Source organism: Loxodonta africana, chromosome 1 (genome assembly GCF_030014295.1).
Source record: "Loxodonta africana isolate mLoxAfr1 chromosome 1, mLoxAfr1.hap2, whole genome shotgun sequence".
Lineage (NCBI taxonomy): Eukaryota > Metazoa > Chordata > Mammalia > Proboscidea > Elephantidae > Loxodonta > Loxodonta africana.
In genome coordinates this window covers 144,955,924-144,980,631 of record NC_087342.1, presented here as the reverse complement: position 1 = coordinate 144,980,631, position 24,708 = coordinate 144,955,924, and the positions used below count along the sequence as shown (strand labels likewise).

General features: G+C 36.4%; 1 protein-coding gene across 10 annotated transcripts in view; it reads right to left on the bottom strand.

Moving 5' to 3' along the window:
• DOP1A (DOP1 leucine zipper like protein A) overlaps positions 1 to 24,708 on the bottom strand; it is a 123,772-nt gene that overhangs the window by 71,909 nt on the left and 27,155 nt on the right. For 7 of the 10 annotated variants that reach the window (XM_064288416.1, XM_064288422.1, XM_064288413.1 and 4 more), the window contains 4 exons: positions 15,029 to 15,199; positions 8,975 to 9,164; positions 5,212 to 5,310; positions 1,088 to 1,187 (listed from right to left, as the gene is read on the bottom strand). In XM_064288416.1, the coding sequence (XP_064144486.1) occupies positions 1,088 to 1,187; positions 5,212 to 5,310; positions 8,975 to 9,164; positions 15,029 to 15,199 (560 nt within the window). The other 3 variants (XM_064288429.1, XM_064288445.1, XM_064288438.1) reach the window with 2 other exon arrangements.

The following is a 24,708-nucleotide window of genomic DNA, read 5'->3' as shown; positions in this document are numbered from 1 at the left end:
AGTATTCTTCCAGAATCATCCTGTTTTTTCAATCTTTCAAAACAGTGAAATAACTGAATACTCAGAAGATCCAAGATTAAGTTTTATTTGTCCTCTCTCACTCTCGGTGGTAAAGAGTTATGAAGACAGGGCAATCACTCACAAGAAGTATGAAAGACCAAAGTGTACAGAATGTTTTATTGCCGGAATAGAAGACTGGTACCATGTGTGAGATAGCAGGGCTTCGAACCTGTTTGAACCAGCTGAGTCAAGGCCAATGAAGTAAAACTAGAAGAGATCTGAATCGCTACAATTTGGGGGTTCTGGAACTATAATTGGGATGGGAAGAATTACAGGTTGAAGCCTTGGAATGCGAGACTTAGAAGAGGCACAGTGAGCCCTTTCAGGAGCCTGATGTGTGAGACTGGATTACTAACAGGACTGTGGAGAGCAACACACATTCAAAGCAGTGAAGTTGGCTGCCATCTTTAAGCAGGGTATGCTGTTTTGACTCTGTTCAAAATTCACAGGGCAAGAGATTTGGTTACTATGCAATACGTACACTGCCCTTGTTTTCTAAGAGTGAGATTAAGTTTCTAGCAGGGCTTCTACTTGTAATTTTTCCCGTTTCGGTTATCATTCCAGTTCACCCAAATTTTTAAAATTCATGTTTGTTCTGATTTCACTTACTCAGCCATTACTGAACTGGGCAGAACTTGTTCGAAGCCCTGTGAGAGTGTACCAGTTTAATTTTGACTCTGGTTCTGATTATTCCTTTGGTGACTTTGAAGCATTTTAAGTTATGTCATTATTTTGATTGTTAATTTATCCTTCTTTGTCTACTTACTCACAGAATAACAACCTGAGCATGTAAGGGGAAAAAAACCTTATCAAAGGGAATATGACCATATGGATTCAAACAGCCTCTTTGACTAAGAAAATTTTGAGATTTCCTTGTAAAATACACAGCATTGCTTATATTTTTATTGTTCATTTAAGCAAGCTGAGTTTCTTCATTTTGGACATACACACAACTTGGAAATAATTACGTATGGCAAATTTTCCTCCATACTATTCCCAGCTATGACCACACACACCACACACCTACCAAGAAGCCATGCATAAAGTCTTCGGTTCAAGGACATATCCCTCCTTAGTACTACGTGAAGAGCTGCTGACAAAATCCTGATCATATCTGGTCGAGTGGCCTGAAAAAGTTAGGAATGCAGCTATCCTTAATCACATGTAAAAACACATAAAATACATTAATTTCTTTCCTCTTTAAAAAATAATACCTTGAAATACGTTCAGAACTTTAGGGTTTATAAAAGTACTTGTCTAGAACATTATCTTCATCTAAGAAAATTAAGCCTTTAGTCTTTCACATTCATAGTGTTGTCGATTGACCGTAAACTCCTTAGAAGTTCACTATCCTCGTCAATTCCAAATTCTTCATTTCTCCTTTTTAAATAATTTTTTAACTTGTAGTGTTTCAAACATATAGGGAGGTGCAGAAAATATAATTAACTCTCATCTCTTCATCATGCAGCTTTAACAAATCTTAATATTTTCCCATTTTGCTCTGGGGCATAATTTTCTTGTATGTGGGCTGCCTTGTTCCAGTTTCTTTGTTTTGTGACAGACTTTCTACTATTGGATAGGATAAAGAACTTTAAACTGGAGGTTAAAATAATTTGCTTAGGTAAATTCAAATGCCTAGTTAGTGGCCCAGCTAGATGGAGAACTGACCTCTCCTTAATCATACACCAGTGAACTTTATTATACTATACCATACTTCTTGACAGGATTAGAAAGGGATTCACCCAGATAATTCTTTTTAAAGGAATCTTAGAGAAATAACCGACATATTACAGAACACAGGTCATCAACAGCTGACAAATTATATTCACTCATCTAAACACAAATATCTCCTATTAATCTAGGTAATTCTCCAAGACCCTTTTAGGAGGTCCACAAGGTAGAAACTACTTTCATAACAACACCAAGATATTATTTTGTCTTTTTTTATTTTTTGGATTATTGGCAGGACTGTGTTTACATTTGTTCTGATCATTTAAAAGCAATGGTGGGTAAAACTGCTGGTTCTTCAGCATGAAAAAACGGTAGCACAGCAGCGGCACCCATTGTACTCACAGTCATTGTATTCTTTACTGCCAAGGATTTGCAGTTAAAAAAAAAAAAAGGAAAAAAGCTAGTTTCACTTAAGGATGTTGCTTCGAAACAGTAAAAATTTCTTTTGTTAAATATTGACCCTCAAGAACAAGTCTTTTTAATATTTATGTAATGAAATGGGAAGTACATATAAGCAAACCCTTTATTTTATATGATAGTTATCTCAAAGAAAAGCATTTATACACATAAATAAACACTTTATTATTTGATATGATAGTTGTCTCAAGGAAAAATATTTAGACAACTGTCTGAGTTGTAAGCTGAATTACCAACTTTTTTTTTTTTTTTTTTTTTCAGATAATACTTTGGAAAAATGACTGACAGACTATGATGATTCATACTTGGGCACTTGGTAGACATTTTCTCAAAAAATAAACACAGTAGACCTGTCACTTCAAAGAAAACAATTAACATTAATCTTTTCAATGATAAAAGGCAAGCTTCAAGAGAAAAAATCTGGAAAACTTGTATTTGACCTAAAATTGTATTGAATTAAATTGTGTTAGCTTGGAAACTTCCCAATATGGGGCTTGAAGGTTTCCTGATACTTGAAAAACTTTACTGGTGTGATCAGTCGGGATAATAATAAATGTGATTGTTTGATATTATGTAATGAAATGTGTCAACCTTTGGAAGATCTACATAACTCAGTAAACCAGTATTTTCCAAATAACCAATCATGATGTTGCAAAATCATACATGTGTAAAAGATCCATTCCAAATACAAGACGGATTTTTAATGAAACAAACTATGAAGAGGTCACTGATATGTTTCAGATTCCATATTGCAACTAATTTTTAAGAAACTATGGCTTGTCAAGTTTTCATGTAGTATCAAAGAAGATAATGTATTTTTAACTTAAAACTACCAAAAATACTCCTCCCTTTTCCAACTACAGCAGTATGAAGTCATATTTTTTCATATACTTGAACCAGAACAGATCACAACAAATTGAATGCAGAAGCATATAAGAGAATTCTTCCGTCTCCACTATTAAGCAGGAAATTAAAGAGATTTGCAAAAATATGCTACTCTTCTCCCTAATTTTGTGTGTGTGTGTGCGCATGCATGTGTGTGTGTGAGTTGGAGGTCCTGAAACCCAGGCATTTGAGAGCTGCTGATCTTTCTATGCAACATCAGATATGTAGATTATAGATATTGGTACAAGACTTAAAAAAAAATACAAATGTCTCCCAATCTTATTTTGGGAGAAAAACTACTCTTAAGAAAACCGTAAGTCACTTCTTGATTTCTATTGAAATCACCACCCATTTCTAATATGGCAAGAATACTATTATAATCTCAAAGATCTAGCGATCAGGATCACCTTTCCATGATACATGTAAAAGGAGTCTAACAGTCTGTGCACACTCTGCTGAAGTTCTACCAGTATTCACTCTTGCAGGACAAGTAATGAAGTCTCTGTTAAGTTACATATTACAATTAACTTAAAAAAAAAAATTTTTTTTTTTTAAGACAAGTCCTGTATATAATAGACTCTTAGAATTTTTTTTAAGAGTCTATTATATACAGGACTTTAAAAGAAGGAAAACTGGGAAACAAAGATGACTATGTCATGATTTTTCTCCCCCTCAGGTAATATAATAATTTGGCACAGTAATGGGAGAAAGTGTACCAGAATTGGGTCTGGGCAGGGTGTGTGCTTTCAGAAAACATTCAAAATAGTTATTGTTTTCATAATACAAGCTATGGAAGGCAACTCCTGAGAAATTTTTAGCTAGTAGGAATGCAGAGAAGGTGGAGAAAGAAAGTACTTAAGTACAGGCTGAAAAAAGGATGAGAAACACTGGTCTAGCTAGATTACAAATTAAGTTCTTCCCAATTTAAGTGTACCATGACTTATCCTTGGGACTTGTTGAGGGACCTATCAACCCACTAAGGGACTAATAACGTTGAAAGTTTGGAAGGTAAGAAAACAATGAAAAAGTTCAAAAGCAGAAGTCAGCAAACTTTTTTGGTAAAGGGTCAGATAGTATTTTAGGCTTTGTGGGCACATACATTTTTGGGGCATATTCTTCTTCAGAAAGTCTCAAAACGGAAATTGGGGTTGACTGATGCCCCATCTGGTGGCACAGTGGCTTAAGAGCTCAGTTGCTAACCAAAAAGTCAGCAGTTCGAATCCACCAGCCACTCTTTGGAGGGGCAGTTCTACTCTGTCCTAAAGGGTCGCTGAGTCAGAATCAGCTCGATCGTGACAGGTTTGGTTTGGTTTTTTGGTTTTGCTCTAACTAGGGACAGTATAGGCAATGGAGTGTTAAATTCTTGAAGTAATAATTAAATTTTAAATAGAATAAATACAGAAAAATGTGAGCATGGCATGTCATTACAAAATTCACTATTGTTATCTATTAACTACTGTTGTAGTCTTTTCTGTTAATTCCTTTTTTAAAAATAAACTTACTTTTCCAAGGTATAAATGCTCTGTATCTCATTACTCATCAGGTATTTGGTTCTACCATTCTGAACGCTAACACACTGGTGCTCTAAAGCACTCTTCATCAAGGATTCCGAATGCAAAGGAATTTAGATCACTTCTTTAGATAATGCAGAAGCTGATTAAATTAAGTTCCATCAATGAAACACGTCATTTGTGATTTGTCAAGTCAGTGGCTCTCATCTGTAAGAAAAGTACTATAGACTGTCACTAAATATTCGGCAGTCAACTTGACTAAGGATCTGACATACCTCCCACAATCACCAAAGCAAGACAAGATGATATTAGGACACATGATGACTGGGTAGAAAGGTCTGGGTATCAGAGTCTTGGCTGGCTTAGAGCTTACACTGACTACTTACTTTTGTATAGGTAAGCTCTATAATTTTTTTAAAGGTATGAAACAGTCTATTCCAATTACCATATTCTTATTCAAGTCAATTAACCTTTTTCTTCAATTTTTTCACCAATCCCATTTCTTGAAAAAAAATACAACATACATGCCTTTAAAAAAGAACTATACATCATGATTCTATGATTTTCCTAAGAATGCCTTATATTAGTATCATCATTAATGTTTTACCTGACTCATGTGGAATGGAAAACAGAAGAGTATGAGGTCCAGTGTGCTTCTCTGTACAAGTACACTTGAGTCCTGTACCGAAGTACTTACTGCTTCTACCTGAAATTAGAGAGCCTTTACCATCTATCACCTATGACACTGTGAAAATTTGCAATGAAAATGTAACAATTCTTTACTTTCTCCAGTGTACCAAAGTATACATCTCGGCATCTTATAATTAAATGTATACACAAATACACATTTAATGAATGTATATTTAATTAGGAAAATACAGTATGATGGTACAAATATTCACAAGAACTAAAGGGTGTACAGTGAAAAGGCTCTCTCCCACCTCCATTTCCGAACTACCCAATCTCCCTTCTGCAGTGTCACCAGTGAACATTTTTTGTAAATACAAATAAAAATACACATTCATGTGTCCCAAGTCCTGTCTTTCTCATAAAAAGTACCACATTGACCATACTGTTCTGTACCTTGCTTTTTTTTTTTTTTAATCTAAGAACATACTTTAGAGAATTTTTCTTATCATTATATAAAGAGCTTCATTTTTTCTTATGGCCAAAGTATTTAATTTCATAGAGGAACTCTGATTTATTTAACTATGTTCCTAGTGATGGACATTTATAATGTTTCCAAACATTACTATAAATAAAGCTGCATTTATAAATATGCTATAAATATATAATGAACATCTGTAAGATAAATCTCAAGAAGTAGAATTGCCAGGTCATGGAGTATATGCAATTGCAACTTAAATACTGTTTTCACTATCTGCAGTTGAAATAGTGCTTTCTATTAAGATTATAACCATTCATATTCCCACTAGCAATGTGTGACAATTTGTTTCCCCACATGCTCATCAGAACACACACACACACACACCACACACACACACACCACACACACACACACACACACACACGTATATATATGCCAATCTGATAAACAGAAAATGGTATCTTGGTGTAGTTTACATTTTTATTTTTCTTATTATGAGTAATGTTGAGCATTTTTTTCATATGTTCGAATTATTTTTATTTTCTTCATTTGTTCAAATTCATTTTTCTGCCTAATTATTAATATGTATTTATTGTACCTCCTTGAATATTAGATCAGTCCTTTGAGTGATGTGCTGCAAGTATTTTTCCAGTATGTCATTTGCTTTTTGAAGAAATAAAATACTAATTAGTTTAAAACTTCTATTAAGTCATGAAAAGGAAATACAATAGTATATTTAAGACTCTGCATAAAAATGGTACAGCCACTTTGGAAAATAGTTTAAGCAGTTTCTTATAAAATTAAGCATTTACTAGGAAAAAAAATGTAGGAGTAAATCTTCATGACCTTGGATTAGACAATGGTTTCTTAGATACAACCCTCAAAGCACAAGCAACAAAAGAAAAAAAAAAAAAAAGATGAACTGGACTTCATCAAAATTAAAAGTTTTGTGCTTCAAAGGACAATGTCAAAATGAGGATACAACCCACAGAATGGAAGAAAATATTGCAATCATACATCTGATAAGGGATTTGTATCCAGAATATATAAAGAACACTTATACCTCAACAACACAAAGTAAACCAATTTTTTAAAAATAGGCAAAATATTTGAATAGACATTTCTCCAAAGATATACAAATGACCAAGAGGCACAAGAAAAGACACTCAACATCATTAGTCATTAGACAAATGCAAATAAAAAACATAATGGGGTAACATTTCATTATAAACAAAAAGACATACAGTAACAAGTGTTGGTGAGGATGTGGAGAAACTGGAGACCTCATACATTGCTAGGGGGGATGTAGGAAGGTGCAGTAGCTTTGAAAAACTGGCTGGCAGTTCCTCAAAAGCTTAAACACTGAGTTACTAAATGACTGAAGAATTCCACTCCTAGTTATATACCCAAGAGAACTGAAAACATATGTCCACACAAAAAGTTGTACACGTATGTTCACAGAAGTAATGAATACGGAGTTTTGTTTTGGGGTGATGAAAATGTTCTAGAATTAGAAAGTGGTAATAGTTGCATGGATCCTTGGTGATGCAGTGGTTAAGAGCTATGGCTGGCAGTTTGAATCCATCAGCCACTCCCTGGAAACCTTATGGGGCAGCTCTAATCTGTCCTACAAGGTCGCTGTGAGTCAGTCAACTCTACAGCAATGGGTTTTTGGTTTTAATAGTTGCACAACTTTGTGACTATAATAAAAACCATGAATTGTACAATTCAAAAGGGTGAATTTTATGGTATATGAATTACATCTTAATGATGCGGTTTTACTGTGTCTATGGGAAACCCTGGTGGTGTAGTGGTTAAGAGCTACGGATGCTAACAAAAGGTTGGCAGTTCAAATCCAACAGGTGCACCTTGGAAACTTTACAGGGCAGTTCTACCCTATCCTATAGGGTCTCTATGAATCGGAATCAACTCGACAGCGATGGGTTTGGTTTGGATTGGATAGGGTCACCATGAGTTGGCATTGACGTGATAGAATACAATGATAACAAAGCTACTATAAAAAAAAAAAAGGTTAAAGATATATTTATCATATGACCCAGCAATGCTATGTCTATGTATTTTTCCAAGAGAAAAACATCTGTCTATACAACAACCTGAATGCAAATTTTCGTAGCTTTATTTATAATTGTCAAAAACTGGAAATAACTCAAATGTTCATTAACTGGTAAATGAATTAAAAAACTGTGATACATCCATACAATAGAAGACTATGCAGTAATATAAAGGAAATTACTGCTACATGCAAAAATAACAGTGTATCTCAAATATGTTATGCAAAGTGAAAGAAAGGAGACTTAAAGGCTATATATGACTCCATTCATAATAACGTCCTGGGGAAGGGGGGAACTATAGGAATAGAGAACTTATCAGTGTTTGCAAGGGGCTGGGAGTGTAGGGGAGGAGGGTGACTATAAAAAGGCACAAGGGGACTTCTCGGCGGTGATGGAAAGGTTCTTATCTTGATTATAATGGTGGTTACATAGCTGTATAAAAAAAAAATTTTTTTTTTTATGTGCTGGTTAAAATTCATATCACTTGTACATAAGATTAATTTTACTATATATAAATTATATTTTAATGAACCTGACTTTAAAAATCTACATTAAAATATCTCAGTCATTTCATAATCATGGGGAAAAAGTTAAATAATGATTAATCAAAATGCTTTTTAAAAACTCCAAAATGACCTTTCAGGGTTTTCTTTGTTTTTTTTACCATTTGCTCATTTTAAGAGTACAGCACTCTATACAGACAAAAAATTTCCTTCTGCTCTTAACCTTGAAATTAAAAAGAAAAGTATAAATGAGCAATCAATATGATTTTCTTACTATCTTTCACTGTTAGCTTTAACACTACATCCTCTCAGGTAAATCCCATAGACTCTGGCTATCACTTTATCTAAAATGTTTCATTTCTGTTAAGAAGGCCATGAATGAAGAGAAGGTCCACTTTGAAATAAGAAATGTGGGCTATGTTAACAGTGGTTCAGTCCTTCAGCAAGATAGTAATAACGAAGACCATTTATTAGCAGATAGCTGATATCAATAACAATTTCTTGTCTACGAAAATTTTTTTATCTTTTAAAAACAATAATTTTAATCTTTAATTATCCTTGAAGAAGAATGTAACCTCCATGAAAAGAGACACTTTGTTCATGGCTCCATTCTCATTATATGTCTGAAATAGTGTCTGGCTCTAAAGAAGTATTTGCTAAATGAGCAACTATACCTTTTAGACCTACCATTAGCTCAATATCACTGCCAATTATATACAGTTGATCTTCCATGGAAAGCTTCCTGTTCAAATGGGAGAGAACATACGTGATTCCAGGTAAACGCACTGCAGGACTGGTGAGAAGGCTTCCCCAGAGGGCACTGTAGAATGCTGACTGGTCCACTGCAGCAGCGACCTTTTCCAACAATGTATTTGTTCTGAAGTACAAAAGAAAATGATTTGTGAAAGGAAACATTTAGTTTCACATTCTTATAAACAAATAAATCATTATTCTCTTCCAGAATTTACAAATGCATCCATGCAGTGGATACATGCTTTGCTTCAAAAAGAAGTATTAACAGACTGGAAGCCGCACATTCTTTTAGAGTGCTGTTGTTAGGTGCCATAGAGTTTGTTCCAACTCATAGCGAGCCTTTGTACAACAGAAGGAAACACTGCCCAGTCCTGCACCATCCTCACAATCATTGTTATGCTTAAGTCCATTGTTGCAGCCACTGTGTCAATCCATCTTGTTGAGGGTCTTCCTCTTTTTCGCTGACCTCAACTTTACCAAGCATGATGTCCTTCTCCAGGGACTGATTCTTCCTGATAATGTGTCCAAAGTATATGAGACATAGTCTCAACATCCTTGCATCTAAGGAGCATTCTGGCTGTACTTTTTCCGAGATGGATTTGTTCATTCTTCTCGCAGTCCATGGTATATTCAATATTCTTCACCAACACCATAATTCAAAGGTGTCAATTCTTCTTTGGTCTTCCTTATTCATTACCCAGCTTTTGCAGGCGCGTGAGACAAGTGAAAACACTATGGTTTGGGTCAGGCACACCTTAGACTTTAAGGTGGCATCTTTGCTTTTTAACACTTCAAAGAGGTTTTTTGCAGCAGATTTGCCCAATACAAGGCGTCTTTTGATTTCTTGACTGCTGCTTCTATGGGTGTTGATTGTGGATCCAAGTAAAATGAAATCCTTGACAACTTCAATCTTTTCGCCATTTATCATGACGTTGCGTATGGGTCCAGTTGTGAGGGTTTTTGTTTTCTTTATGTTGAGGTGTAATCCATACTGCAGGCTTTAGTCCTTGATCTTCACCAGTAAGTACTTTAAGTCCTCTTCAATTTCACCAAACAAGGTTGTGTCATCTGCATAACGCAGGTTGTTAAATGAGTTTTCCTCCAATCCTGATACCCTGTTCTTCACATAGTCCAGCTTCTCAGATTATTTGTTCAGTATATATACTGAATAAGTACGGTGAAAGTATACAAACCTGACACACACCTTTCCTGACTTTAAACCATGCAGTATCTCCTTGTTCCATTCGAACGACTGCCTCTTGATCTATGTAGAGATTCCTCATGAGCACAATTAAGTGTTCTCGAATCCCATTCTTCACAATGTTATCCATAATTTATTATGATCCATACAGTCGAATGCCTTTGCACTGTCAATAAAACACAGGTAAACATTTTTCTGGTATTCTCTGCTGTCAGCCAGGATCCATCTGACATCAGCAATGACATCCCTTGTTCCACACTTCTTCTGAATCTGGCTTTAATTTCTGGCAGTTCCCTGTTGACGTACTGCTGCATCCGCTTTGGAACGATCTTCAGCAAAATTTTACTTGCGTGTCATATTGATGATATTTTCCATAATTTTTGCATTTGGCTGGATCACCTTTCTTGGGAATAAGCATAAATATGGATCTCTTCTAGTTGGTTATCCAAGTAGCTGTCTTCTAAGTTTCTTGGCATAAACGAGTGAGCACTTCCAGTGCTGTATCAATTTGTTGAAACGTATCAATTGGTATTCCGTCAATTCCTGGAGCCTCATTTTTTGCCAATGTCTTCAGTGCAGCTTGGACCTCTTCCTTCAGTACCATCAGTTCCTGGTCAAATGCTACCTCCTAAAATGGTTGAATGGCAATTAATTCTTTTTGGTACAGTGACTCTGTATTCCTTCCATCTTCTTTTGATGCTTCCTGCATCATTTAATATTTTCCCCCATGGAATCCTTGTATTGAAACTTCAGGCTTGAATTTTTTCTTCAGTTCTTTCAGCTTGAGAAATGCCGAGTGTGTTTTTCCCTTTTGGTTTTCTAACCATGCCATTATAATACTTTATAATACTTGCACATGTCATTATAATACTTTACTTTGTCTTCTTAGATGCCCTTTGAAATCTTCTGTTCAGCTCTTTCACTTCATCATTTCTTCAATTTGCTTTAGGTACTTGACATTCAAGAGCAAGTTTCAGAGTTTCTTTTGATATGCATTTTGGTCTTTTCTTTCCTGTCTTCTTAATGACCTCTTGCTTTCTTCACATATGATGTCCTTGATGTCATTCTACAACTCATCCAGTTTTCGATCATTAGTGTTCAATGTGTCAAAATCTATTCTTGAGATGGGCTCTAAATTCAGGTGGGATATAACTCAAGGTCCTACTCTGGCTCTCATGGACTTGTTCTAATTTTCTTCAGCTTTAACTTGAACTTGCATATAAGCAATTGATGGCCTGTTCCACAGTTGGCTCTTGGCCTTGTTCTGACCAATGATCTCAGCTTTTCCATTGTCTCTTTCTACAGATATAGTCGATTTGATTCCCCTGTATTCCATCTGATGAGGTCCACATATATAATTGCCATATATGTTGTTGAAAAAAGGTATTTGCAATGAAGAAGTCGTTGGTCTTGCAAAATTCTATCATGTGCTCTCCAGCATTGTTTCTATCACCAAGGCCATATTTTCCAACTATGGTTCCTTCATCTTTGTTTCCAACTTTCACATTCCAATCACCAGTAATTATCAATGCATCCTGACTGCAAGTTCAATCAGTTTCAGGCTGCAGAAATTGGTAAAAACCTTCAATTTCCTCCTCTTTGGCCTTTGTGGTTGGTGCATAAATTTGAACAGTAGTTGTATTAACTGATCTTCCGGGTAGGAGTATGGATATTATCCTATAACTGACAGTGTTATACTTCCAGATACATTTGAAATGTTTTTTTTTGAGGATGAATGCAATACCGTTCCTCTTCAAGCTGTCATTCCTGGCACAGTAGAACATATGACTGTTTGATTTAAAATTAAATTTAAAATCAGGATTGGATTTAAGTAACAGGTCCACCACTTGTAGTTATTGACTTCAGTAAAGTCATTTAGTATTTCCACAGTTTCCTCATCTGTAAATTGAAGATAACAACAACAAAAACAACACGAAGCCTCTCTATTTCACTGGGTTGTTAAACTACTCTAAGTAATAAAATATACAATTTTAGTTAACAGTAATACTATATTATAACATATCTTCTGTTCTACAAAATTATAAAAAATTTAGCAAATTTTTCCTTCTTATATACTGAGAAATCATACACTAATTCACAGGAATTTTAATAAATTAGACCTACAACAAAATTATTGTTGTTGTTGTTAGGTGCCATCTAGTCAGTTCCGACTAATAGCGACCCTACACACAACAGAAAGAAACGCTGCCCAGTCCTGTAACATCCTCACAATCGTTGTTATGCTTGAGCTCACTGTTCCAGCCACTGGGTCAATCCACCTCATTGAGGGTTCTCCTCTTTTCTGCTAACCCTGTACTTTGCCAAGCATGGTGTCCTTCTCCAGGGACTGATCCCTCCTGATGACAACATGTCCAAAGTATGTAAGATGCAGTCTTGTCATCCTTGCTTCTAAGGAGCATTCTTGTTGAACTTCTTCCAAGGCAGATTTGTTCCTTCTTTTTGCAGTCCATGGTATATTCAATATTCTTCTCCAACACCACAATTCAAAGGTGTCAATTCTTCTTCAGTCTTCCTTATTCATTGTCCAGCTTTCACATGCATATGATGTGATTGAAAATACCATGGCTTGGGTCAGGTGAACCTTAGTCTTCAAGGTGACATCCTTGCTTTTCAACATTTTAAAGAGGTCCTTTGCAGCAGATTTGCCCAATGCAATGCATCTTTTGATTTCTTGACTGCTGCTTCCATGGCTGTTGATTGTTCATGCAAGTAAAATGAAATCCTTGATAACTTCAATCTTTTCTCTGTTTATCAAGATGATTCTTATTGGTCCAGTTGTGAGAATTTTTGTTTTCTTTATGTTGAGGTGTAATCCATGCTGAAGGCTGTGGTCTTTGATCTTCATTAGTAAGTGCTTCAAGTACTTTTCACTTTCAGCAAGCAAGATTGTGTCATCTGCATAATGCAGGTTGTTAATGAGTCTTCCTCCAATCCTGATGCCCTGTTCTTCTTCATATAGTTCAGCTTCTCAGATTATTTGCTTAGCATACAGATTGAATAGGTATGGTGAAAGAATACAACCTTGACACAGACCTTTCCTGACTTTAAACCACTCAGTATCCCCTTGTTCTGTCTGAACAACTGCCTCTTGATCTATGTAAAGGTTCCTCATGAGCACAATTAAGTGTTCTAGAATTCCCATTCTTCACAATGTTATCCATAATTTGTTATGATCCCCACACACAGTGGAATGCCTTTGCATAGTCAATAAAACACAGGTAAACATCCTTCTGGTATTCTCTGTTGTCAGCCAGGATCCATCTGATATCACCTATGATATCCCTGGTTCCACATCCTTTTCTGAAACCGGCCTGAATTTCTGACAGTTCCCCGTAGATATGCTGCAGCAGCCATTTTTGAAACAACAAAATTATGGATATTATTGCTTTATTAAGGACTAAATTTAAAGACTAATTACTTTTATCTGTTTTAAACATAAGATAATAATATACATAAAGTCTATTACGTTTTAGTACAGCAGTAAGAATCATGAGAATTTGATAAGCTGTACTGTTTACTTGCTATGTGATTTAACGCTAGCACTGAATCCCTTCTTGCCTCAGTTTATTTACACATTAAAAGAACATATTTACAAACTTTTTTTTAATAGAATTTGTGCACGAAAACTAGCAAAAACATAACAAGATAAACCACACGTGTACCACAGTCATCAAGAACATTATTCAATATCTGTTAAATTTTTAATTGTAACTAATATGTTTCCCTTAGGAGAATTAATATAACAATTTAAAACAAAACTGATTATAAACTAAAGCATCTCACATTAATGTTCTAAACTTGTAAGCAAACAAGTAAAAATGTTAAGTTAATGAAAGCAAATTATAACCTTTGAGGAAAAGAATATTTTATGTCAAAGTAGTTTATAGGAGTAATACAGTATTTTCAGGATTTAGATCCTTACTGCATTATGGGAGCAGCTGAAATACAATGAAATAAATTAGCTCATAAATGCATCAGAATAAATTATTTTAATTGATATCATTAGGTTTACTCATAAAATAAGTCTGCATTTTTCTTTTTGCCACCTCAACTCATTTCTTTCCTAAGAATATCAGTACGATATACTAAAGATACTGAATACTGTCATGTGTTGCCTACAACTGTTAAACACCAAATAATAAAAGGCTCAAAAACAGATCAAATCATTTTCTTTGAAAAGTTATAATATGAAGAGTATCATATCAACAGTTAGTGAAACAGGACTTCACTTGGTGCTAGGTTATTTTCCACCATTAACAATATAGAAACCTTTAGCACATTGGCACAACTTCTCATAGTTTTTTTAGTCTAAAGGTCCTATTTGTTACATTATTTTAAATTATGAGCCACAATCTTTTGAGTGACTTCTATGTGCTAGGCACTGTACTAAGTTATTTCATTATTACAATAACACAATTAAATAGTTATTAAGCTTATTTTGTAGCTGAGGAAATGGAATAATTTTGAGAAACATAAAAAGCTTGTTTAAGCTCACACAGTAGTTAGTAAAGCCAGGATGTGAACATAGTCCCTTTAACTCCCAAGTCTGTGCATTTACCACCTAGTTATATTTCTAGTATGAGGCACAGACTAAATACATTATAATGAATTTTTACTGCTATACAAATTTTCAGATGATATACTGAAGTATCTAGATGAATTGACTTTAGTAATGCTGCGACATAATTGATTTAAAGATGCTTCCTAACAAATCCAGTAACTCAGTTTGAATTACTTAGCTGCACAAATAGGTAGCGACATCTTACCTCTCATAGTATTCTGATCCTTCTTCTAATCCAGGAAGAATGCCAGTTAGCAATCCTTGTAGACCTGGCTTTAGTGTTTTACCCAAAGGCAGGTAATACATCTCATACAAGCTGAGCAAAGTTGGTTTCACAGACATGGCAGCATTTGCAAGAAGAGGAAATAATCCAGAACTATTTAAATACAAAAGGAGGGAAAAAAAAGAAGTAACATAACTACAAAATAGTAACTCATGTTTATACTTGTTGTCATCGAGTTGATTCCAACTCATAGTGACCCTAATAGGAACTGCCCCATAGGACTTCCAAGGAGGGGCTGGTAGATTCAAACTGCTGACCACTAGGGCTCCCATTATGTGTGTGTATATATGTGTGTATATATGTGTATACGTATATATGAATCTTTTTTTTTTTTTTTTTAGGAAATAGTAAGGTATATACATTGGCTTAAAACAATATCCTGTATATTGATAACTTCTAAATCCATTAAAACAACCCTGGTCTCTCACTGGAGCCCTGATGGTGCAGTGATTAAGAGCTAGGCTGCTAACCAAAAAGCCAGCAGTTGTAATCCACCAGCTGCTCCTTGCAAACCCTATGAGGCAGTTCTACTCTATCCTATAGGGTCCTATGTGTCAAAATCGACTCAATGATAACGGGTTTAGTTTTTGCTGTTGTTATTTTGGTCTCTCACCTGAGCTTCATATTCATAAACCTAGCTGTTTTACAAGGTCCTCAAGTATCACAATTCCAAAACAGAATTTCCCCTCTTTTTCCCCTCAAAACCTGCTCCTTCTCCTGTAATTGCCATTTCAAAAACTGGAATCACAGAGGAGGTACAAAATGGGGGTGTTAGCTGTTCCAGGCTTCCATCCCCACACAGAAACATACACATACACACATGCAGAAACTGGGAGAACCAACTTTGTCAGAAATCTGGAAACCAGTCAAGTCTACTAGGCAAACACTAAATCCAGAGAAAGATAAAGGCAGGGTCAAGTTTTTGCTTTTTTACGTGCTACTTAAACAAAGTGGCTACCTGAAGGATTGAAGGAAGATGCTCTTTTGTTTGGCTTATGTCAATTCTCAGGCAAGGCAGACAGTGGCTGACAATGCTACCTACAGCTAAAGACAGTGATTGAGGCTTAAGCCTAAAAGCTAGAAAGAGAAGACTGGGAGACAGTTTCTCTGGAAAATTAGGACATTCAAAAGCACCATGTACACTGGGGAATTAAGAAAGCCACATGCAGACCCAGGGCAAGACACATGTTCAGAAAATGTCTAAGAAAACCGAAGCTTTACTTTGAGCTGTTCCCTAGGCTCAGTATAAACCTAGCTACGTGTTGAAGGAGTGCCTTAGTTCCACAGAATTCAATCTGTAGGCTGGGAGGGGTGCTCTCCTACCCCTAGCATTCAAACAAATCTCTATCAAAACACTAGCTGAACACAGCTAAAAGGAATACAGATTTCAGTGTTTACACATGACCAGGAAGGCAATCTTCATAAAAAGAGTAAGGGGAAGTGACTAAATGAATGAATGACTACAGATTTCAATAATTTAAACACACACACATACAAACACACAAAGCAAGCAATGACTGGTGACTAGTGAGAATTTGATTTCCAGAGTTATCACATTATAATGTTCAAATGCTCAGTTTTAAACAACAAAAAATCATAAACTGAAAAAAGCAAACTGAATCCAATAGCACACTAAAATGATTGCACACCAAGTGAAATTTATTACCGGATGAAAGGGTTGTACAACAAAATAAAATCAATAAATGCAAATCAATAAACACAAGAATCAAGAAAAGCCAATATAATCATCCCAATTGATGCAGAAAAGGCATCTGACAAAAACCAACACAGTTTCATAACAAAAACAGAAAAAAAAACAGGAATAGAAAGGAAACTCCTTAACATGATAAAGGGCATTTATTAAAAACACACAGGTAACATCATACTCAATGGTGAAATAGAAAAAGCTTTCCCCCTAAGATCAGGAACAAGACAAGGACTCCTGCACCAATGCTATTTACCACTGTACTGGACATTCTAGCCAGAGCATTAGGCAAGAAAAATAAACAAAAGGCACCCAAATTGGAAAAGAGGAAGTGGAACTATCTCTATTTGGAGATGATATCATCCTACACATAGAAAAATTCCAAAAATTATACAAGAAAGCTAATAAAGTTGGTGAGTGAATTTAGCAAAGTTGCAGTGCCTAAGATCAAACACACGAACATCAGTTGTGTTTCTAGACACCAGCAGTGAACAATCTGAAAAGGAAATTAAGAAAACAATTCCATCTACAATAGCATCTGAAAAAACAATACCTAGGAATAAAATTAACCAAGGAGGTGAAAGACCTGCATGCTGAAAACTATAAAACATTGCTGAAAAAATTAAAGGAGACCTAAATAAATGAACAGACATCCTGTGTTAATGAACTGAAAGATTTAATACTGTTAAGATGCCAATACTATTCAAAGCAATCTATAGATCCAATACAATCCCTATCAATATTTCGACCGTCATTTTTGCAGAAATGGAAAAGCTGATCCTCAAATTCATATGAAATTACCAAGGGTCTCAAAATAGCCGAAATAATCTTGAAAAAAGAGGAGCAAAATAGTTACCAAGTTCAAAACTTACTGCAATGCTACAGTAATCGAAACAGTGTGCTATGGGGGGAGGGCAGGCACATTGTGTGGAAGGGCACCAATGTCATGGAACACTTTGTGTCAAACTACCAAATGGAAAATTATTTTGCTCTGTAAACTTTTTCCTAACGCACAATAAAAAATGTATTAAAAAAACAAACAAACCAGTATGCTACAAGGATAAGGACATATAGACCAATGGAATAAAATTAATAGTCCAGAAATAAATACAACTGATTTTTTACAAGTGGGCCAAGTCCTTTCAAGGGGGGGAAAGACAGTCCCTTCAACAGATGGTGCTGGGACAATTGGATTTCCCCAGGCAAAACAATGAAGTTGGATACTTATCTCACATCATAAAAAAAAAATTAACCCAAAATGGATCAAAGACCTAAATTTAAGTGCTACAACCGTAAAACTCTAGAAGAAAACACAGGAGTAGATCTTTGGGACCTTGTTTTTGGTAATAGATTCTTAGATAGAACACCAAAAGCACAAGCAACAAAAGAAAAAAGATAAATTGGACTTTATCAAATCAAAAACATTTGTACCTTAAAAGGATACATTATCAAGAAAATGAAAAGACAACTTACAGAATGGGAGGAAATATTTGGTAAGTATATATCTGATAAGGGTTTAATATCCAGACTGTCTATATAAAGAATCCCCACAGCTCAACAACAAAAAGACAACCCAATGAGAAAATGATGAAAGGTCTTGGATAGACATTTATAAAAACAAGATATACAAATGGCCAACAAGCACATGAAAAGCTGTACAGTATCATTAGTCATTAGGGAAATGCTAATCAAAATGATCATGAAAAAAAAAATAACCACTAGGATGGCTATTACTAAAAAAAAAAAAAAAAAAGGAAGGGAAGGAAAGGAAAATAACAAGTGTTGGTGAGGATGCGGAGAAATTGGAACCCTCATCCTATGCTGGTGAGAATGTAAAATGGTTCAGCTACTGTAGAAAATAGTTTGGTGGTTCCTCAATAAGTTAAATATAGAATTACCATATAACCTAATGATTCTGCTCCTAGTTATATATGTAATTCAAAGCAGGAACTCAGATACTTGTATACTTGTATACCAATGTTCATTGCATTATTCATAATAGCCAAAGAGCAGAAACAATCCTAGTGTCCATCAACAGATGAATGGATAAACAAAATGTGGTAAATACATACAACAGAATATTATTTAGCCATAATGAGAAAGAAAGTTCTGATACATGCTATGACACGGATGAACACTGCAAACATTATGCTGAGTAAAATAAGTCACATAAAAAGACAAATATTGTATAATCCCACATGTGAAATATCTAGAATAGGCAAATGCATAGTGACAAAAGTTATCAATGGTGAGGAGGTGGAGCCAACATGGTACCACAGACAGATGTGCCATGCTGTCCTTCTGTGCCAGAGACCCAAAAAGACTAAGTAAAATGGATACAAACGTCAGTCCTGGAGCCCTAAGCATCAAATGAAGGGATAAAGAACCAGATCAACCACTAAATTGAAGAAGAGACTGAGAGAAAACAGAGAATGAGGAGAGATGTGGAGTAGAGGTCTCCTGCCAACAACACAGAATCGCCATCTTGGAACACAGCCGGCAATAATCCCAGACAGGAGTATAGGAAGGCAACTTCACGGAATTCCCAACAGGAGAAACAGCACCCAGTAACCAGAGAAACATGTTTTCCCACCATTCAGCTTTCTGTCCCTACGCCACCTCCACCCTTTTTCAATGGTCACACTGTACTGCACAGCTAGAGAGTAACTGGACCACTGCCACCCTGGGTCCAGACAGCCCCAACCCAACATTATCTTTTTCTCTTTCTTCTTGTTCTCTGTCCCACCTAGCCCCATACATCACCTCCACCTCTTTGCATCAGGCAACGCTGCACTACACAGCTAGAGAGCCACTGGCCTACTGCCATGCTAGGTCTCTACCATCACCACCTGCTGACTCCTGGCAGGCCATTTTCCCCCTTTTTTCCTTTTCTTTCTCCTTCCCACCTAGCCCTGTACACCAACTCCACCTCTTCCCATCTGGCCATGCCACGTCCCATAGCTAGAGAATCACTGGTCCACCATGACTCTGGGTCTGGCCCGCCCCCTTCTGCTGGCTCCTGCTGCACCATTATTTTCCCCCTTCCTTTTTCTTTCTCCCTCCCACCTAACCTCATTATGCCACCTTCACCCCTTCCCAGTGGATCACACTGGCTGCCCAACTAGAGAGCCACTGGCTCGCCGCAACCCCAGGTCTGCCCCACCCTCATCTGCAGGCTTACAGCGCACCATTTTGTTTTATTTCAATTTTTTTCCTCTCTCTTTCTTTTCTTTCTCCCTCCCACCTGGCCCCGTATGCTACCTTCACACCTTCCAACTTGTCCATGTCGCATGTAGTACAGCTAGAGAATCACTGGCCCACCACAGCCCCAGGTCTACCCTGTCCACACCCTTCGGCTCCTATCACACTGCTTTTTAAAATTTCTCTTCTTTCTTTTCTTTATCCCTCCCACCAAGACCTGTACAACACCTCTCCTCGCTTTCACCCATCCCTCATGTCTGCCCTGCCCCCATTCACTGGTCCTTACTATGCCACTAATTTTTTAAAATTAATTTTATTTTATTATTATTTTCTTCTTTTCTCTTTTGTCCTTTTCTTTCTCCTCCCATCTAACTCCATGTGCAACTCCCCACCCCCAACATTTGCTGCCACACCGCCATGGCTAGAGAACTATGGACTTGCTGCCGCCCTTGGTCTGCCCCATGCCCACCTGCCAGCTCCTGCTGCACAGGCATTTTTTCTCTTTATTTTCTTTTCTTTTCCCCTCCCACATATCCCTGTAAGCTACCTCTCCTCCGTTCCCACCAGGCCAAAATCAAAATGTTAGCCCTATAACTCAAATAGAAAGACAGCGTCAAAAGAAACCTACAGCTAACAGAAAAAAAAAATGAAGAATAGACATAGAGAAAAGAAAAACAATAGGAAGAATCAATAGGAACAAAATTTGGTTCTTTGATGGATCAGCAAAATTGATGAACTGTTGGCCAAACCAACAAAAGAAAAACAGGAATGGAAGCAAATAACCCAAACAAGCCATGAGAATGGGGACATTACAACAGACCCAACTGAAGTAACAGAATACTACGAAAACCTGTACTCCAACAAATTTGAGAACCTAGAGAAAATGAACAAAATTCCAGAAACACACTACCTACCTAAACTAACACAAGCTGCGATAGAAAATCTGAATGGACTCTTAACAAGAGAAAAGGTTAAAAATTAAAAAAAAAAAAAAAAGCCTTCCGAAAAAAACCCTGGCCCGGACATTCACTGGAGAATTCTACCAAACATTCAGAGAAGGGCTCAGAACAGTACTACTCAAACTATTTCAGAGCATAGAAAAGGAAGGAATACTCCTAAATTTATTCTATGAAGCCAACATAACCCTGATAACAAAGCCAGGTGAAGATACCACAAAAAAGAAAATTACAGACCAGTATCACTCATGAATATAGATACAAACATTCTCAACAAAATTCTAGCTAACAGAATTCAGCATCATATCTAAAAATAATATGCCATGACCAAGTGGGATTCATACCAGGTATGCAATGATGGTTCAACACTAGAAAATCAATCAACATAATCCAATACATAAATAAAATAAAAGAATCACATAATCATCTTAATCAACACAGAAAAGACATCTGATAAAGTCCAACACCCACTTCTGATAAAAACTCTCAATAAAATAGGAATAGAAGGGAAATTCCTCAGCATAATAAAGGGCATCTATACAAAATGATGGCAGTGGTGGAGTGGGTATACAAAACCAATAGCCAACATCATTCTCAAAGGAGAAAAGATGAAAGCCTTCTCCCTGCGAATGGGAACCAGACAAGGATGCCCTTTATCACCACTCCTATTTAACAGTGGGCTTTTTTTTTTTTAGAAGTCCTAGCTAGAGCAATAAGGCAAGAAAAATTAATAAAGGGCATCTAAATTGGAAATGAAGAAGTAAAGCTATTCCTATTTGCAGATGATATGATCCTATACATAGAGAACCCCAAAGATTTCACAAGAAAACTACTGGAACTAATAGAAAGATTCAGCAGAGCAGTGGGATACAAGATCGACAAACATAAATCAGCTGGATTCTTATACACCAACAAAGAAAACTTCAAAAAGGAAATCAGGAAAATGAATCATTTATAAAAGCCCCTAAAAAGATAAAGTACTTAGGAATGAATCTAACCAGGGACATAAAAGACCTATACAAAACAAAACTACAAAACAGTTTTGCAAAACCAAAAGAGACCTACATAAATAGAAAAATCATGCTCATGGATCAGAAGACTAAGCACTGGGAAAATGTCAATTCTACCCAAAGCAATCCACAGATATAATACAATCATGACTGAAATATCAAAAGCATTCCTTAACAAGATGGAAAAACTAATCACTAACTTTATATAGAAAGGAAAGATGCCCCAGATAAGCAAAGCATTATTGAAGAAAAAGAACAAAGTAGGAGGCCCCACACTACCTGATCTCAGAACCTACTATAGAGCCATGGTAGTCAAAATAGCTTGGTACTGGTATAACAACAACACACACAGGGACCAATGGAAGAGAATCAAGAGCCCAGAAGTAATCCATTCACCTAGATTCAGCTGATCTTTGACAAAGGCCCAAAATCCATCATACGGGGAAAAGACTGTCTTTTTAAATAAACGCTGCTGGCAAAACTGGATGTCCATCTGTAAAAAAAACGAGATATGATCCATACCTCACACCATACACAAAAACTAACTAAAAATGGATCAAAGACCTAAATATGAAACTTAAAACAATAAAGATCCTGGAAGAAAAAATAAGGACAATGCCAGGGGCCTTAACACATGGCATATATACAATATGAACCATAACTAACAATGCACAAACACCAGAAGATAAACCAGATAACTGGGAGCTCCTAAAAATTAAACAGTTACGTTCATCAAAAGACTTCATCAAAAGAGTAAACAACCTACAGACTAGGCAAAAATTTTTGGATATGACACATTTGACAAAGGCCTAATCTCTAAAGTCTATAGAATACTTCAATACCTCAATAACAAAAAGACAAATAATCCAATTAAAAAATAGACAAAGGATATAAACAGACACTTCACCAAATAAGACATTCAGGCAGCTAAGACATATGAGGAAATGCTGGTAACCATTAGCCATTAGCCATTAAAAAAAAAAAAAAAGCCATTACAGATATGCAAATCAAAATTACAATGAGATTTCATCTTAACCTGACATTACTGGCACTAATCAAAAAAAACAGAAAACAACAAATGTTGGAGAGGTCTCCTGGAGATGGAAATCTTATGCATCGCTGATGGGAATGTAAAATGGTATAGCCACTAGGGCAAACGATATGGTGCCTCCTCAAAAAGCTAAAAATAGAAATACCATACGATCCAGCAATCCTACTCCTAGGAATATACCCTAGAGAAATAAGAGCCATCACAGGAATAGCCATATGCACACCCATGTTCAATGCAGCATTATTCACAACAAAAAGACGGAAACAACCTAAGTGCCCATCAACAGATGAATGGATAAACAAATTATGGTACATACACACAATGGAACACTACACAACAACAGAGAACAATGATGAATCCAAGAAACATCTCACAACATGGGTGAATCTATGCTTAGTGAAATAAGTCAATCACAAAAGGACAAATATTATATGAGACCACTATTATAAAAACCAAGAAAAGGTTTACACACAGAAAAAAACAATCTTTGATGGTTAAGAGGAAGGGGTGGAGAGGGGAAATCATTAACTAGATAGTAGACAAGTGTTAATTTTGGTGAAGGGAAAGACAACACACAATATAGGGGAAGTCAGCATAACTTGGCCAAGGCAAAGCCATAGGAGCTTCCTAGACACATCCAAACACCTTGAGGGACTGAGTTACTGGGGCTGAGGGCTGGAGATCATGATCTCGGTGAACATCTAGGTCAACTGGCATAATATAATTCATAAACTAAATGTTCTACATCCTACTTTGGTGAGTAGCATCTGGGGTCTCAAAAGCTTATGAGCAGCCATCTAAGATACATCTATTGGCCCCATCGCCTTCAGAGCAAAGGAGAATGAAGAAAACCAAAGACACAAAGAAAATATCAGTCCAAACGATTAATGGACCACATGAATCACACAGCCTTTAGCAGCCTGAGCCCAGAAGAAATAGATGGTGCATGGCTACTACCACAGACAGCTCTGGCAGGGATCACAGCAGAAGATTCTGGACACAGCAGGAGAAAAAAGTAGAACGAAATCTGAATTCACAAAAAAAAGAACAGATTTACTGGTCAGAGACTGGAGGAACCCCCCAGAATGGCCCCAGGCATCCTGAAACTCAGAACTGAAGCCACTCCCAAAGTCCACCTTTCAGCCAAAGATTAGATAGGCCCATAAAACAAACAGTAACACATGTAAGGAATGTGCTTCTTAGTTCAATCAAGTACATGAGACCAAATAGGTAATACTTGCCCAAATCAAAGATGAGAGCACAGGAAGGGGCAGGGAAACTAACACAAATGGACACGGAGAACCCGGGGTGTAAAGGGAAATGGGGAGGCTGCTGACACATTGTGGGGATGGCAACCAACGTCAAAAAAACAGTTTGTGTATAAATTTCTGAATGAGAAACTATTTTGCATTCTGAACTTTCACTTAAAATACAATAAAATTAAAGGAAAAAAAAGAAGTTATTAGTGGTTACCAGGGGTTGAGGGGAGAAAGGATTGGGGAGTTTTTGTTTAGTGGGTACTGAGTTTCTGTTGGGGGTGATGAAGAATTTTGGAAATAGTCGTGATGGTTGCACATGTAATTGCACACTTAAAAACAGTTAAAATGGCAAGTTTTGTTGATATATATTTCAGCACATCAAAACAAAAAACGTATCACCATCTATCTGGCTGACCTAAA